At 40.2% G+C, this 16,873-nt stretch overlaps 1 protein-coding gene across 1 annotated transcript in view; it reads right to left on the bottom strand.

Annotated features, from left to right (window-relative positions):
* dcc (DCC netrin 1 receptor) overlaps window positions 1-16,873 on the bottom strand; it is a gene marked incomplete at both ends in the record, with an annotated part of 329,103 nt that overhangs the window by 78,708 nt on the left and 233,522 nt on the right. The window contains 2 exons of the mRNA XM_083929753.1: window positions 10,435-10,530; window positions 16,457-16,651. Coding sequence (XP_083785879.1) covers window positions 10,435-10,530; window positions 16,457-16,651 — 291 coding nt within the window. The remainder of the gene's footprint in view (window positions 1-10,434; window positions 10,531-16,456; window positions 16,652-16,873) is intronic.

Raw genomic sequence — 16,873 nt, 5'->3', positions numbered from 1 at the left:
AGGAAGTGGAGCCTCAGATCCACAGAGGGGCAAAGGACGAAAAACAGCGGTACGAGCTGAAACACAACACCTGCAAGTCTCAGAAACTTGGAAATTGAACCCATTTGTAATTGTTTTGTTGAGTAGAGTGTTATCATAAGTGATATAACTGATGGATAGAGCTAGGAAGATACGACGTTGCTGCAAAAAACTGTAATTTCACTTTAATGAACCAAGAAAATGGTCCTTTAAAAAAATTGCGAATCACGTGTGAATTGTGTTTCACATGTGAAACAATAATGACATTTTTTACATTTTAGATGTAATATATATAATAGAGAAATATAAAATATATATTGTCAATTCCTCACATGTGGAGTGGTGCTGCACAATTCTGTAAAAGCTTGCGAAAAAAGAACCCATAAAATGAGATACATGTTTTTCCAGCCATCATATCAGTTCACACACTTAATCAGAGTGCAGATGCTGCCTTCACATACTTTTTAGAAATACTGTAGCTGTGACCATGTTTTACCTTTACTTAATCAAATTAGTAAGTGCATGTAGTTTAACCGCTCTACTTAAAGATTTAACTTACAAAAGTTTAACATTTTCAATGACAGTTTTTGACATGCAACACCTGAACACCTCACAGGATGTATAAATGTGACTTCTGAAACCAGGAAGGCAAGGTAAAAGGATCACTTGAAAAGAGCAGAGCATGAAACAAATGCTAGAGAGCTGGGATAAGTAGACAAAAAAGATATAAACACACACCAGTTGTGAACTTTGCAACAGAGTTTTCTGGTTCACTGCAAAGCCACAGTTATGAATTTCAACTGACTCATTATTTTTAGTTTAATGCATTCATGCAAGTAAAAAAGCCTACAGGGCAGCTGGGGATGATGCTTTTTAATGCAATAAAATCTCTGTGAGGTTTGCTGCTGAGCGTTTTGTTTTTGTACTAAAATATTACCGACGGCAAAAAGATGAAAAAATAAAAATTAACAAACAATGACAAAAATTATCAAAACTTGATCAGAACAGTAGAATGTATAAATATAGCATACAAATAACACAATTAAATTTGAGAAAGACAAAAACTTAATGCAAAGATTTGGCTGTGTCCATCCCTCTGCAACTGTATTGTTATTTTAGTGAAACTGGATCAAATCTTTTCTAATTCTGCAGTTGCACAGAGTTTTCAACCTCCTCAGGATCCACATCATCAGCCTACACTATCTGGACAGGCACAAACGTTATCCCTGTTGGTCATAATGTGGGTTAAAACTAAACTGAACAATTGACCAGTAGTACCTCTGGTTAATTTAATTCAATTCCATTTTATTTATAGTGCCAAATCATAACAAAAGTTATCTCAGGACACTTTACAGAGTAGGTAAAGACCACACTCTATGACTTATTTTATGATTTTAGTTAGTAACATGTCGTAACCAACGTATAGTATACCCCGACAGTGGACTAGTTTGCCTCATAAAGGCCCCACTTAGCCAAAGGTTAGCCTGGTTCCAGACCTCTTGCTGCCCAGATCAAAGTTTGTTTTCACAGCTTCTTAGTTAGTTTGGATGATTGAACCCTGGGGTATTTTATCCCCTCGGTGCATATCGTTTGGAAAGGTATGAAGACAGCAATCGCAACAGGACTCCAATGAACTTGCTTGGGTATGGTTTGTTCGTGGTGAGAATGTGATCTGACCCAACTACCAGGTGACTGAGCTAAACAGCTCCTGGACTAAGGTCTGCGTTGCATTCTGAGCTAGTGAAGCTAGCCGTCGCATCTCTGTGGTCAAACCAGTCGCACAGTGGAGCGAAGTAATGTGTGGGAAATTATTAAAATGAAATGAGCTGGTTTGACCATGGATATATAAGAGATGGCTAGCTTGACGGTAGTGACAAATCATAAGGTCCGAACTAAGAATACCCAGTCCAGACTACAGGACCTTCTTCCTGTATTTACTTTCTTTCTTCCGCCCCAGACACATTTGAACAATTAAGCAGAGTAAACGTTCTCAAGTGGTTTGTATTGATGTTGTTTAGTTTGCTTGAATTTTCTGTGTGTGAAAAGAAACAGTAGGAGGAGATGCTCCTGGTATAGGTTTATTTAGTAGCGTGTTCTGTTAGCCTAGCTCCCGGGTGGTGGTGCTAATGTGGCTAATCCAGTATACGTCAGCCAGATGAATGAACCCCATCATACATGAGGCGGACTCAAAGTCTGACGAGATGGAGACTCCTGTAGGCGAGTACGACTGGATCAAGTTGAGAGAACGGACCTCGACATAATGAATGGAATATTCCATGTAAAAATACTGATACATTACTGTTTAATTAGTGGGTGTCAAGCTATTTTATGTTTTGGGACAAACACCTTTCCCATTTTGAAATTCCACTGAAAAGCCTTACATCTGATTTTCCCGCTGTTCTTGTGTCTGTGTTTTTGTGTCGCATTTTCCTGTAAGCTTTTCAATGTTTTCTTAAATGTCATCAACCTGCCAGGGACTGCAGATAAATATTAGCCTGCTTGGCTGAATCTGGCACATTTACTTGTGAGACTTTTTTGCTCTCGTTAATTAATGTGTGTTGTCCCTTTTAAATAAATAAAGAACAAATAAAAATAAAAACATACATTTGTGGAACTGAAGCTGTCAAAAGAGTTTCAAAACTCCACTCATAACTGGACTCAATCCACACGAGTCATTTAACAGTCTGTAAATAAATGAAAAAAGACATTTGTATGTGCAACAAGCTTTTCAAACGCAAATGTTAATAAGTTAATTAACTTTTTTTGACAAGTTGGAAATCTATCTGTAGAATACTGACATTTATTTAATTTGAGTTGTATATTTTAGCAAGTTATTTGGCATTTGTTCAAATTGGTTGCTATTTGTGGATAGGAAAATGCATTTCTATGTATAAATGACTGAAAATTATGAAAATTGTCAGACACAAATCTTGTTTCAAATCACTAAACACACATTTCTCCCATGTATTGAGACTAATTTATCTCCCTCAAACATTATTACTGACATTTCATAGGTGGTCTAGACAGTCTAAATAAAGGATTGACGCTCTTATTGCCTGTGTTTCTACCCACCAGCCTTCAGTTTGATGATGTCACCATGCTCCCAGAACTCAAATATTGTATTGGGGAGTACAATGTTATCATCATCATGATCATTACTGATAAACATGATGAAAAAACAAAACTACAAAATTAAGATGCCAATCAACATCCTATGATCCTTAGATCCACACAAGGAAAAACTGACACAGCCCTGGTGGTTTAACTTGTTTTATTTTTAGTTTAGATTTATATTAAGCCTTAAAGTCCTACAATACCGGATTTCCGATGCCATGTTCGCTTCCGTAAACACCGTTGTGGTGTGATGTCATCAATGATCAACTGCACATGCAGGTCACTTCAGGAGTGTGAGCTGTTTACAAAGCAATCCGTAGACAGGCCACATTTAAAGACTAATTTGAAAAGACAAACAATAAATCAGATTTGAGCAATAAATCTGAATCATGCATTAAGACCTGCAGTGTGAATGTAGCCAAAGAGACAGGAAAGACAACCATTCACATTCACATTCACAGTCACATTCACACCTATGGGCAATTTAGAGTAATCAATGAACACATACATGGAAGCCGAGGAACCCGGAGAGAACCCACACAGACACGGGGAGAACATGCAAACTCCACACAGAAGGGCCCCAGCCCTGGAACCCTCCTGCTGTGAGGCGACAGTGCTAACCACTACACCACCGTGCTGGATTGTATGAGATCCGCAGACAGGAAAACTGACACAGAAGCTCTGTGCTGCTGTGTTCTGGGGCCATTTACTGCTCTCAAAAACAGTCATTTCACTTCACATAACACAGGAATTGCTGGTTAGGAACCAGAGATGGGGACTTGGACTTGATCTTGGACTCTAGTCAAACACAGTGACTTGAGAAATGACTTAAGACTCATCCTCAAAATACTCAAGTCTAAGACTTGAGATTTGGGTCTTGTGAAAATCCTGATGCTGTATGCTAATGGATAAAGGAGTGATGAAACAGGCCTTGAATTGCATTTAATTCCTTAGATATGATGATAGAATACTCATTATAACCATAAGAGACTTAAAAATTGACTTGGACTTGGCCCCCAAAGACTCGAGACATGACTTGGAATTTTACTCAAAGACTTAAGTCTTGACTTGGCCCTCAAAGACTTGAGACATGACATGGACTCTTGCTCAAAGAATTGAGTCTTGACTTGGTCTTGGCCCTCAAAGACTTGAGACATGACTTGGGCTCTTGCACAAAGACTTGAGTCTTGACTTGGACTCGGCCCTCAAAGACTTGAGACATGACTTGGGCTCTTGCACAAAGACTTGAGTCTTGACTTGGCCCTCAAAGACTTGAGACATGACTTGGACTCTTGCTCAAAGTCTTGAGTCTCGACTAGGACTTGCAAGAAATTACTCGTGAGCATCTCTGTTAGGAATTCAAACTAACAAACAATCCAAGTCCCGTGTCCTGTGAAGTAAAATGACTGTTGTTGTCAGTGGAGTCTGGTGGCTTTGAGAGCATAGATAACAGCTCATAGATCTCCTCCTGCATGAAGATAAGGCAAAGTGGTGGGTGGTGAAAATATTCAAAATATACCGTACACTTGAACTTATATGGATTTTTCTAGGTGGTGTCCTTCTGCCTGCCTCTATAAAATGGGGGCATGCCGACAGCCATCTACTGAAGGTGATACCCTGAATACGGATAAGTACCTCATACAACCGCACTTCAAAAACCACAACTATCCCTTTAAACCACTTGAACGTCAGACTTATTGCGGCCCTGACTTTCAGTGTGAGTTCACGTGAAGGCAACATCAGTCCTGAGAGATGGAGGCTCGTCCTGTTGTGTCTGCAGTCTAAACGAGACTACTGAGAGAATCAACACTGACATCTAATGTGCTGCTGTTGAAGAGAGATGTACAGCTGCAGGCCAACATAGAGAGAGAGAGAGAGAGAGAGAGAGAGAGAGAGAGAGAGAGAGAGAGAGAGAGAGAGAGATTGAGAGAGAGAGAGAGAGAGAGAGAAAGATTGATGAAAGAGGTGTTTGGAGCTGCGGGGCGAGCTGCGGCAGGCGGTGTCGTGGTTAAACTGGTCGTCCAGCATCACAATAAAGCTCCAGTCAGGACAGAATACTGATGAGGACACGCTTTATCCTTAGCACACTCTCCATCCCTTATTTCCTTACTATCTATATCACTTCTCCATCTGCTCACTTTTCGTCCTCATTTCTACATTTTTCTAGACTCTATGTCTTCCTTCTTTCCTGCATATCTTCCTCTATTCCTCTTTCCTCCTCCCACATCTCTATCTCTACCTCTCTCTCTCTCTCTCTTTCTCTCTCTCTGCAGTCCTCCAGTCCTTGATTAAATGGCAGTGTGGCAGTTGGTTGAGGATCAGTTCAGTCTCTGCAGTGTGTGGGCGGCGAAGCGAGGGCGAGGTAGTATATTAACGAGGATCCCGCCGCTAACGAGACGTTTTTTAAAGCTCTCGTAAAAAACTCTCCAGCAACCTGCCACCATAAAGTGAGGAAGAATTCAGCTTGTCCCGGCATGACAAGACAGTGTGTGTGTGTGTGTGTGTGTGTGTGTGTCACTGTTGATGACCTTGACAGAAAATTAATGGGTTTAGTTTCTGTCTAAGCCCTCAGGGTCTGAGCTTATCATCTCCTGACTGACCTACAACTGCATGTGAGACTCTATATCTCTACAAAACTCCCGATTTATTTTACATATTTCTATAGAATTCCAGATGTGTTTACATATTTCTATAGAATTCCAGATGTGATTATATATTCCCACAAATCTTCAGAAGCGTAAATAAGTGTCTATGAATATTTACAGAACTGCCGATGTGTTTGTCTATAGGATTCCAGACGTGTTTACATATCTCTATACACACATGTTTACATACTGTATTTCTATGCAACATGAGCAGTGTTTATAAATCTCTACAGAACTCCAGAAGTGTTTGTTTTCACAATTCCAGATGTGATAACATATAACCGTAGAACTCCAGCTGTGCTTATCTGTAGCAGTCCAGATGTGTCTGTGTGTCTATATAATTCCAGATGTGATAACATATATCTAGTCCCGTTTCATTCCTGCTTGCTTACATATATCTATAGAACCCCAGATGTGTTTGTCCATAGAATTTCAGAAGTGATATCATATATCTATACAATTCAAGATGTGTTTGTCTGTAGAACTCCAGATGTGTTTGTCTGTAGAACTCCAGATGTGTTTGTCCATAGAATTTCAGAAGTGATATCATATATCTATACAATTCAAGATGTGTTTGTTTGTAGAACTCCAGATGTGTTTATCTGTAGAACTCCAGATGTGTTTATCTGTAGAACTCAGATGTGTTTGTCTGTAGAACTCCAGATGTGTTTGTCCATAGAATTTCAGAAGTGATATCATATATCTATACAATTCAAGATGTGTTTATCTGTAGAACTCCGGTCGTGTTTGTCTGTAGAACTCTGGTTGTGCTTGTCTGTAGAGTAACTAGATGTTGCCTACCCAGTTTTTCTGAAGCACACCCAGTTTTTTTATGGCTATGCTAGAGCCATATAACCCAGTAAAACTCCAGATGTGTCAGTGTTCTCTATATCAGTGATTCTCATTGACTGTGCCAGTCCCCTGCAGTGTTGGTTGCCGGGCGGCATCCACCCCATGTACACATTATTGCCTGCAACACTGAGCAATCCAGGAAAACTGTTTTAGAATTAGAATTAAATGAATTAACTTATTTTAAGATGATTCATTAAATAAGGGAGAACAATGTAGGAAAGCCATATAAAAACAGAATTATTATTCAAAGCAGATTATCTTTATCTATCTCTGAACATGTCTGGAGGGAATCTTTTAAGTTTTATCCAGCTGATATTGTGCAGTTTCTTTGCTGCTCAGCGAAAACACGGAACACGTTCAGCTTCTTCAGCAGAACACATCCCATAATCCTATGCTCTTATTCTCCTGCTATCATGCCCACTTTCTCTCCTTGTTTGTCTTTTTTCTCTCCCTGCTGCCATTCACTTCTCTATTTTCTGCTTTCCTCCTCTTTTCACAAGCTATCGTTAAAATCCATCAAATGTCTCTCTCGCTCTCTCTCGGCCCCTCCCTCTGCTGTTTCTCTCTCTCTCTCTCTTGGATCTATATCCGACCTTCACTTCCCCTCTCTTGCTCTTCTTCTTCTTCATTGCTCCTTTTTTCTTTCTGAAAAAACTCAACCAAAGACAACAAGCAAGAGGATCTTTGTTTTTTTTAAAGTTTCACCCTAAAAAATGTCCTGTAATGAAGGTTAAGACACTGTGTTGAACGTGTTGGTCTCTGCTGCTGGGTTTTTCCTCTGACTATCACATCACATCATGAGGGTCGAAAAGCATCACAAATGTGGCATTTTTATGAGAGTAATAAAGGATTTATGTCGGCTGCAGGCTGCTGGGTGAGCAGGGGAGGGCCGGCTGTTTAATTCATAAGATGAAACTTGGCTGAGAGTCGGATGTGTTTCATTTATCTCACTTCTACAGCCCATAGTCCGCAGGAAGAGCTAATGAGTCTCTCACTCAGAGACACACAAACACATTCCGTAGCTTCAGCCATCACACATACAATGTAGATAGACACATACCTTCAGTTCATACATGATGCACACACAGACGGCTGTGACTTAAGTGTGAACATCTAACAGAGATGAGGGTCAGCGATACACACAAAGATATACGGCACACGGTGTGGCAGTGTTTCTGCTGACTTACAGCTGATTGTGTCGATGGTTGTTCGTAGAAACTCATGAAAATGGTTGGCGTAGATAATAAACACAGTTGAGTATGAATTTGAAATCGATTAAAGCGAAATTGAAGGCTTTTACAAAGACACCTACATGTTCTGAGGGGTTTTCAAAAGCGGCTGGCAGGATCAACCTCTGCTGAGAGTCCGGGTTAACACGGTCACCTGTTCATCCACGCTAGTCCAACTGGGAATTCAGGCAACATAGCTCCTCTGCTGAAGCTAGTTCATGTGATTATTCGCAGGAGGTTCATGAACAAATCAGTACATATTCTGTAATTCATTTAGTTTGAAGGTTGGGGGTGGATAGGTAGGAGGAGGTTCTACTAAAAAAAGAATAGCCGCTCATAAATAATATAGAAAATGAAAAAATCAACATGAACTAGTTAATTTTTTTGGGACTGTGAGAGCCTTGTTCGCAGTCTGGTTCAATTCTGTTAAGTTCATTACATTGCAAGAACCACAGACTGTATAAAAAACGGGCGTAGCATACCCGTCAGGGTCTGTTCTCTCAACTTGATTCAGTCGTCCTCGCCTACAGGAGTCACCATCTTGCCAGACTTTGACTCCGCCTCATTTCCTCTTACCAAAAAAGGGCATGTATGTGACGTTGGGGGGAGGGAGATACGTCCATCTGGCTGCCATTTACCTCTGAGGAGAATTGAGGGCCAGAGGCTAGCTGTCACTCAAGAGGCCACGGCCCTAATTATTCATACACTTTAGCCACCAGTACAATAGAAACTAGCCTGGTACAACAAACATGAACCCCCTTAGTGTTGTCATGGAGATATGACCTAAACATACAGACTAGAATGTTTTTTGTACCAGGCCCTAAATAGGTGTAATTATACTGTGAAAAACGGCCTGTTTAACGCGGAGGTCAATGAGAAACTGCTCTATTATGAAACCTGCCCCTAGTGGACACTCAGAGAACTGCAGTTTTTGGTACTTCTGTATTGGATCAACCAGGAAGTCACTGTGGTGTGGGCTTGGTTAGAACCTTATTTTTGGGTTTCCATTGTCAAAACTTGTGGATGGTACCAATGAGCCAGTCCTTTTCATCCCTTGTCTTAATTCTCTCTGGTGAAGTACACACTGATTCTATCTGAAAACAGATCTAGTGTTTAGTGTAAGGGTACATGTCCCTCTGGGTTACATACAGTCCTAAAGGTAGCCTAGTAGTATAGAATGTGACATTGTTTATTTTAACGTGTGAACAAAAACACTGTGCCATATTACACAAATTCATTTTTCAATTGTAGTAGTACCTTCTTTTTTAACTGAGTTGCTGAAACAACGCATACTCAGAGCTGAGGCAGCCTACTGATTCTAATAGTCTACTACTGCTACTTAAACTGCTACAGCCGCTATTAACACTATTGCTACTGGTAACCTCAACATATCTAAGTTCCCTGAGTCCTATGTTCTCCGGGTCCTATGTTCCCTGCTTTGTATGTGACCGGAGAACACAAGGTCCTATGAGGCCCGCTTTTCCAAAAAAACAGTCCCATGAAATCTGCTTTGTTTGTGTCCGCTGTTCCCCGCTTTTCTCAGTTGGGATCCTTTGAGAAGAGGTGGAAATACTGGTTGCTGATTGGCTAAATCCTCTGTCTATCACTAACATACCGGCCAAATCAACCAATCAGATCAATGTAGCGTATGACATACTAACAGCGTCGGGGCAAAGCTCGGAAAGTAAACAACATGTGGGTAAAGGATATTTGCATTTTGTGTAACGTGAATTTACGGATAAAAGGCACATGTCAGGAGCCCGCTCCATATTCAACAGAAGGATCCAGAGAAAAAAGAGTTAGTGAGCGGCTTGCTCCATAGCTGCTCATCTCATCAGTGGAAGCAGCCATGTTGTTTACACTGAACAGTCGTTTCTCGTTGCGTCACACTGAAATCCGCCTCAAAACCAACTCTGATTGGTTCGTTTGCTTGGGCAATCCTCTCCAAATTTTCTCTGCCGCAAGTTACCTGACTGATAAAATACAATGGAGCTCGCGAGAAAAGGGTCCGATAATCCCCGACCGGGGGGATAACCCCATATATATATGATATTTGTACTGCTAATGTTGCTACTGTTAACATACACTAATGTTCTGTACAGTTTCAGCCATTCATCTCACAAGCGAGCACTCCTGGTTTGGGTGCTCATTCTCCAGGGGAATATCCATTGATTGGTCTAAACTTTGACTGATACTTTTTAGACCAATGTTTTCTTTTTTTTTTTTAAAAAGGTGGTGAAAAGTAAGTCCTCCGTCGCTGTACGGAAGATTATGACAAAACTGTGGTGATTGATTGATTGATGAATTGTTTGATTGATTGACGCTGCTATTTCTACGGATATATTGTTACACTACTGCCAATTCTAATAAATATACAATGGTCACATCACCATCATTCTGACAGAAGCCACACTACATTGCACTTTTCAGTTGCATGTAGTGACATAACCATCATGTTTTCAACTGATATAGAACATGTCATTATATCTGCTACATACATATCACATAAACAAGTGAGCACATAACCAGCGTACTGTAAACACAGGATTACTGTGATTATCAGGGTGTGATTATACCTGTCAGAGATCGGGTAACAGCACTCTCATACAGAGGGACGCCCTCTCCTGCATTATTGAACGCCTTCAGGGAAATCACATAGTGCGAGCTCGGCTCTGTGAGAGAGAGACAGGGAGACAGAGAGAGAAATAAAGAGTTATAATAAATAGCACTCAGCAAATACAACATAGTACATCATGATTTCAAGTTGTACATTTTGAGATCATTTGCTTTTTAATACATTTATTTTACCCATCTGTCATATGCTTCAGTAATAAGTATTTATTTAAAGACAGATGAGGGTAACAGCACTTGCCAACATGTGAGAGTCAACCCCAGATTCCCTATCGTTTTGGAGCGAGCTTTGTCTGCTTGGTATTATGCCTCTCTATATTTGTGTTTTTTGTCGGTACACCATTTTTGGAGCTTCACATTGGATGCATGTATAGGATCTGGCACCTGGTCGGCACTTAGCATGTAGCCAAATACCAAATGACCTCATTCACAGCCACTGGATGGTGTACCACCTGTTATTTATGGTTCCTTGATTGACTTTTCTACATCTGCATACTGCATGGTACACAGATCAACCAAGACCATTAAAATATGGTTTAGTGGGTCATGAGTGATGATTGAGAGGGGTTACTCTTTTAACCTTTACATAGTTTCCCATGAAAATCCTATTGCCTTGAGATGTTAGGTGGGGAACATTTAAAAGAATACAAAGGTTACTTTGACTTCAGTATGAACGTGCTGGACTAAATTTCTTATACCGTGTCAGCGATTTCAAAACCAGGATACTAAATATTTCCATAATCTATCTGTAATGTCCTGTTTTACATGACAAACATTAGAATCAAAATCCCAGCCCCAAAGAAATGTACCATTATTATAGAAAATATGACGATGAAAATATGACTACACATGAAAATATGACTACACATGGCCACCAATCCATATCATCATATATATATACATTCATATACTATATATATACAAAAATTGTTTCCTCTAGGTTTCAGGAGCGTGACTTACTTCCCTTTTTCTTCTTCTTCCCCCTGTAAGTAATGTAATGTAATATATACTTGAACTGTAAAAAACTCCATTCTAATGAAAATGTATATTCAGTCTGTTCAGTCTCTGTCTTTATGACATCTGATTTGAGCCCAGTGGCTGTGTTGTTGACATTTCATCTATGCAGCTGGCGCCACCGGAGGAAAAAAAACAACGAGGGCGGATAAGAAGACGCCAACAAAAATGTCTAACTGGAGAGATGACAAGATTCTTGAACTTGCGTTGGACCAATTCCAAATTTGCCAGACAAATTTGAGGAAGAACAAGAGACCCGTATGTTTAAGACAAATATATGAACCATCTGATGACATTATGTGATCGTGGCCTGCCTCCTGCACACTCCAGAGAGAGAGAGGGATGGAGAGAGGCCTATAGTCTTTAAAGAGGCCCTATTATGCTAGTTTTCAGGGTCATATTTGTATTTTTCGGGTCAACTACAATATGTTTACATGCTTTGATCTTTAAAAAACACATTATATTTCTCATAGCGTCCATTGCTGCAGCACCTCTGTGGGGCAGGCTCTGTCTGAGCTTCTGCCACCCCCTCCCGAAAAGCCCAGTTTGCTCTGATTGGTCGGCTGGTCTGCTCTGCTGTGATTGTTCAACAGTTTTTGCTGCGTGCCAGGAAATGTTATGCCCCTTACCATACAAGGGTGACCAGACGGCCCCGGTTTCCCGGCTACGGCTGTCCCTGGAAATGTCCCCAGTTTTCACTGTGACTGAAAGTTAGGAAAATGGAATATATATATATATATATAAAAAAGAAAAAACGTCAATGTTGACCAAACAACGCGTATAGTTTCGAACCCTACGACGCGCACAGGCTAAAGCCAAAACAAACGCCCGCCAACCCAGAGCTCAGGGCACAATGCCCATCTAGAATGTCCATATTTCTGGTATTTTGATTGGTGGAATAGCTGCGTTTTCCCTTTATTAGAGGCGGCTACAGGTATTTTTATGGAATTCATGCATCCATTCATCCAGCTGTAGTACACACACAACACCAAAAGTGTTCTTGTAAGTGTTATTGTTACCATCTATGTTATTTAATGTCTGATTTATATGTGTATTTATTATCTACAATATTTGTGATTAAACAGATCTATTATTGCTAACATTATAAGCAGTGATGTAACTAAAAACTGTTGAGTACTACTCTACAGCACACAGTTTTATTATTATGACACTTCAGAGTAACTGTAGCTCCTTAGAGGTAGTTAGTAACTTGTCATTAAATAAAACCACCAGAAACTTATTATAAACTATTCATCACCAACTTGTGCCAGCTCGTCAGTGTCTGTGATGACCAGTGATGCCACTAACATGTTAGCCTACCTAGTAACACTACTCTAATCTGACTCCTTTTTTCCAGTAAGCAGTAGGCTAGTCTAACATATTACTATTTCCACATTAGTAGTCAGATTAAAGTCACTTATCTAAGTCACTTCGTGTTACTATGGTGACAGACCAACCTCTTCAAGTTGTTGCTTAAAGCTAAACAATATGTAGAATGATATTCCAACAGCAGCAGGATGTACCAAAAGTTTAAAAAGTCTTCCTTTCAAAATGGGAATGTTGCATATAATATCCAGTTTAGTTTGGCTCTGGTGAACACAGGTCAACTTGAAAGCCGATGAGCATCTGTTGGGTTGTCTTTTGAACATTTTATTCTTCCCAGGCTGTGGCAGCCAGTGAAGCAACATATGCCTTTATTTCAGAAACAGATAATATTACTACATTGAATATATTTTTAGGTTTATCAGGTGTAAGGTAGTTTGGCTTTCATTTGTAATTTTTAATTTAACACTTATTTATCTAAAGATAGGGACCATTCACAATAAGACATTAATAATGTACAACAAAGGAGATGTATCATGCCCGGTTTCCTATTTTCCACCCACATTAATGTAAAACACATTCAGCCACCTTATAGCCAGATCTTTTCTTAAGCCATATGCCCCACGTTGTCATCCAACATGAACTGTGACATTTTCAATTTTAAACTCTTCCCCAAATCCTGTGAGAATCATGTGGTGTAAGGAGGAGGCCTTCGTTTGGGTGGAGTGTCTGATGCCTGTTCATCACAGCTGATTTTATGGATGTTCTTGATCTCAGCTACTTTGATCAGAGGAAAAAAACTCATTGTTTATTAATTCCTTTACAATTTAGGAGAAATAGGGTGAGATTAACTGCTTTATGAATGGTAAGGACAGTGTCCCTGTGTTAGTTTTTCAAAGATAAAAACATGTCTTGAGGTTTTTACTCCTCTGAAACAAAAATGTCCCCAGATTTTGTCTCAGAAATCTGGTCACCTTAGCGTATACAGACATCAGTTACATCAGCAGCCGAAAACAGTGTCTATATTGAAGTAAGCCACGTTAGCTGCGCAACATGCTAACATTAGCTTTACCAGGTTAACATCCTAAATAAACACTAAAACAGCTCACAGTTCGAGTCTGTGTGTAGCAGCATGACCAATAGGAAGTCAGGATTCTTCTCAGAGACAAATCTCTAATAACGACCGTCACCCTAGCGTTCAGAGCTGAACACAGCCGACCCAGACGGTTGAAAGGGCTCACATCTAAATGCAAGTACTTCATTATTTGACGCTTTGGTTTCATTTAACATGACTATAAAACAGTATAACTACATGTATAGGTCAGAAAAGACAGACAAGCATCATAGGTCCTCTGAATTTAATTTTAGGGTATGGGACATTATTTTATTCGTTTATTCCGTAATGTGTATTCATGTGGATATTTTAAAAGACATGTTTATGTTGAAATAAATATACCTAGACAAGTAGGTATGTGTTTTAAGTGTCTCCAGTTCTTTTGGTTTACCCTCTTATGGACATAATGTCCAAAAATAGATAATTAAATATATTCACACCTGTGTGCTTTTAGACAGGATTTTGACAGCTCTACTTCCCTGTCTCCTGCAGACAGCGGATGTACCTGAAGACAGTGACTGTAGACGTATGAACTGATTGTCATGCAGCGGCTCGCCCCGCTGCCGCTTGTCGCTCTTGATGTGATGATGCTGCATGTTCTCTCCATGTAGCTTCAAACCCTCGCATCAGTTATACAAACACGCCTGCTCCGCTCCCCAGACGCCGCACCACATGAATTAATGATCAGTATGAATTATAAATGTCGTGTACATATGTGTGCTCGCTCCCATGTGTGCATGGAACAAGACGGCTGCATTTTAGTTTTTCATTACTTCTCCATTATGAGACCTGAGATGGGAATTTTCATCTGCGTAAAAAAAATAATAATCAACCAATTTGTTATTGTCTTCTTTGCCATGCAGATTGCTTGTTGTGGTCACTGGGGAGGATGTTTTAACTTATTTGTGCTTTCACAATTAGATTTTCACCTCAAGCAGCTTTCTTATTAAATTTCTTTAAATTATTGATGGTAATTAAATAGGGATTTCACCATTATAATGATTTACTAGAACAGTGAGGCGCTGTGTCAATATTGGAACTGTTGGCAGGAGCAGCAGGTTTCATGAGGGTGGGGGGTGGTGGCTTTTACATATTTTGTGTTGAAAAATGCACTGGAAATGTAAATTCGTGGAATGATTTATTAATTTGGTGCTGATAATTTCTACTGTTATGGAAAAATATATCAACAATTAATTGTCAACCTGTCCTTCCCTCTCTGGGGACACTGTACTAGTGTAACATCGGAGGGGTCAGACATCACTTTAGCACGGCTCTGAGCAGATACGGCATCCTTTAAACTCACAGTGACGTGCCCACCTGCTGAAGGAGGGTCTAGTGGGAAAAGTCCAAATCAAGTAACTTCTTCTCCCACATGCTGTTTGTTCCCCCCAAAATATACTTTCAGGACTTTTTATCTTGACTGAGGAGTTCCTAAAACTGACACCTGACCCGTTGCATACTAACGGCAGTTCCTTGGTTGAACAAAATGCAATGTATAATTTTAGTGATAGTAATACTATGTCATGCTAATAGTTTAGCCTCATGTTGTAACTTCCTCAAGCACTAACACAGGTGTGAGATTTGTTCAAAATGTCTGAATTGTTCAGAATCACCTACTTTGAAAACAAAACACAATTTTTTGGACCTAAAGTTGTAGTCCGTAAGATTTCCATCTATTTAATTGCCTTTTAAGTCAATATCTACCAAAGAGTGAGTTAAAACAATGGTGATTGGTTATATGACCCACTAATGAAAGCACTTGTTGCCTTTTTGCAGGGTATTCCAATATCAGTGTCTGAGGTGACATTCGAGGGCTAGATGTAAATAAGTCGCCATGTTAGTGATGCTGCTGAAAGCCGCTGGTCTAGTTGCTCAACTCATCACCAACAGTTGATGCTGCGTTCACTCATAATTGTAAATCGGGAACCTCAACTTCTAAGTCGCGCTTGTAGTAAGGGCAGAAGTGCAACAGGAACGTTTGTTGATTTAAGAAAGAACATATAGGGGACAGACTGGAAATAGAGAGGTGTATGTGTTTTACAAAAGAGCAAAAAAATAAAAATAAATAGCCAACACACATAATGACTTTGAACGTGACAAAATGGAGGCTCGCCTGCAGTTACATCTTACTGCCAAAAAGGCTGCAAGTGAAAATATATCTCAATTCTTATGGAGTACAACTTTAAAATGTTTTACTCTCGTTTTTAGGCGTCTCTCCATCACAGGGTGAGTGAAATGGATAACTCTCTAAAAGCTTGTGTTCATATAACCAATCTTGTCTATGAACAAGGGGTAGCTCAACTTCCCCTCGGACTCAAATCACCCCGCTCTCCCCTAACATCTTTATGGAAATCTTGTCTGAACGTTTCTGTCGGACGACGGAGCAAGGTTAGCACTTCCCCTTAAATTATCACAAAGACTGGAAGCAGTTTATCTGTACTGGAAGCAAAGCTGTCAGGCTGAGTCTATTGTTTCTGTTCCCTTCACCATCACATTCCTTCCCACCCCCTCCTCACCAAGGTTTTCGATGGAGTAGTATCTCTGTTTGCTGTCCACTCGCACTGTCTCGGCATAAGGACTTCCCACTCCGTAGCCGATGATGTAGCCTCGAACCAGGATGTTTGGACTGAGGGGTGGAGTCCAGGACATGATGATGCTGTTGGGCAGCGGCCTGACGTGTAGAGAGCTGGGCTGGTCGGGCACCTGACTCTCTGCAAAACCACACAAGATGAAACTTCACTCCAAAGAAGAAGAAGGCACCAGAAGTAGCAGTAGTTTAAGCAGCCGTAGCTAACAGATGCTAACCCTGTTAGCTGTGTATTAAACCCTGATAAGCCCTGACAGTTTGTGTTAGACTTCAGCATCATATTGGATCAGATTAGCGGGCTCTCTCCTCAGGGGGGAGATGCTTCATATCACTTTATTGAGTGATA

Source organism: Echiichthys vipera (assembly GCF_963691815.1).
Source record: "Echiichthys vipera genome assembly, chromosome: 16".
NCBI lineage: Eukaryota > Metazoa > Chordata > Actinopteri > Perciformes > Trachinidae > Echiichthys > Echiichthys vipera.
The sequence above is the reverse complement of the archived record's forward strand: the minus strand, read 5'-3'. Positions and strand labels throughout refer to the sequence as shown.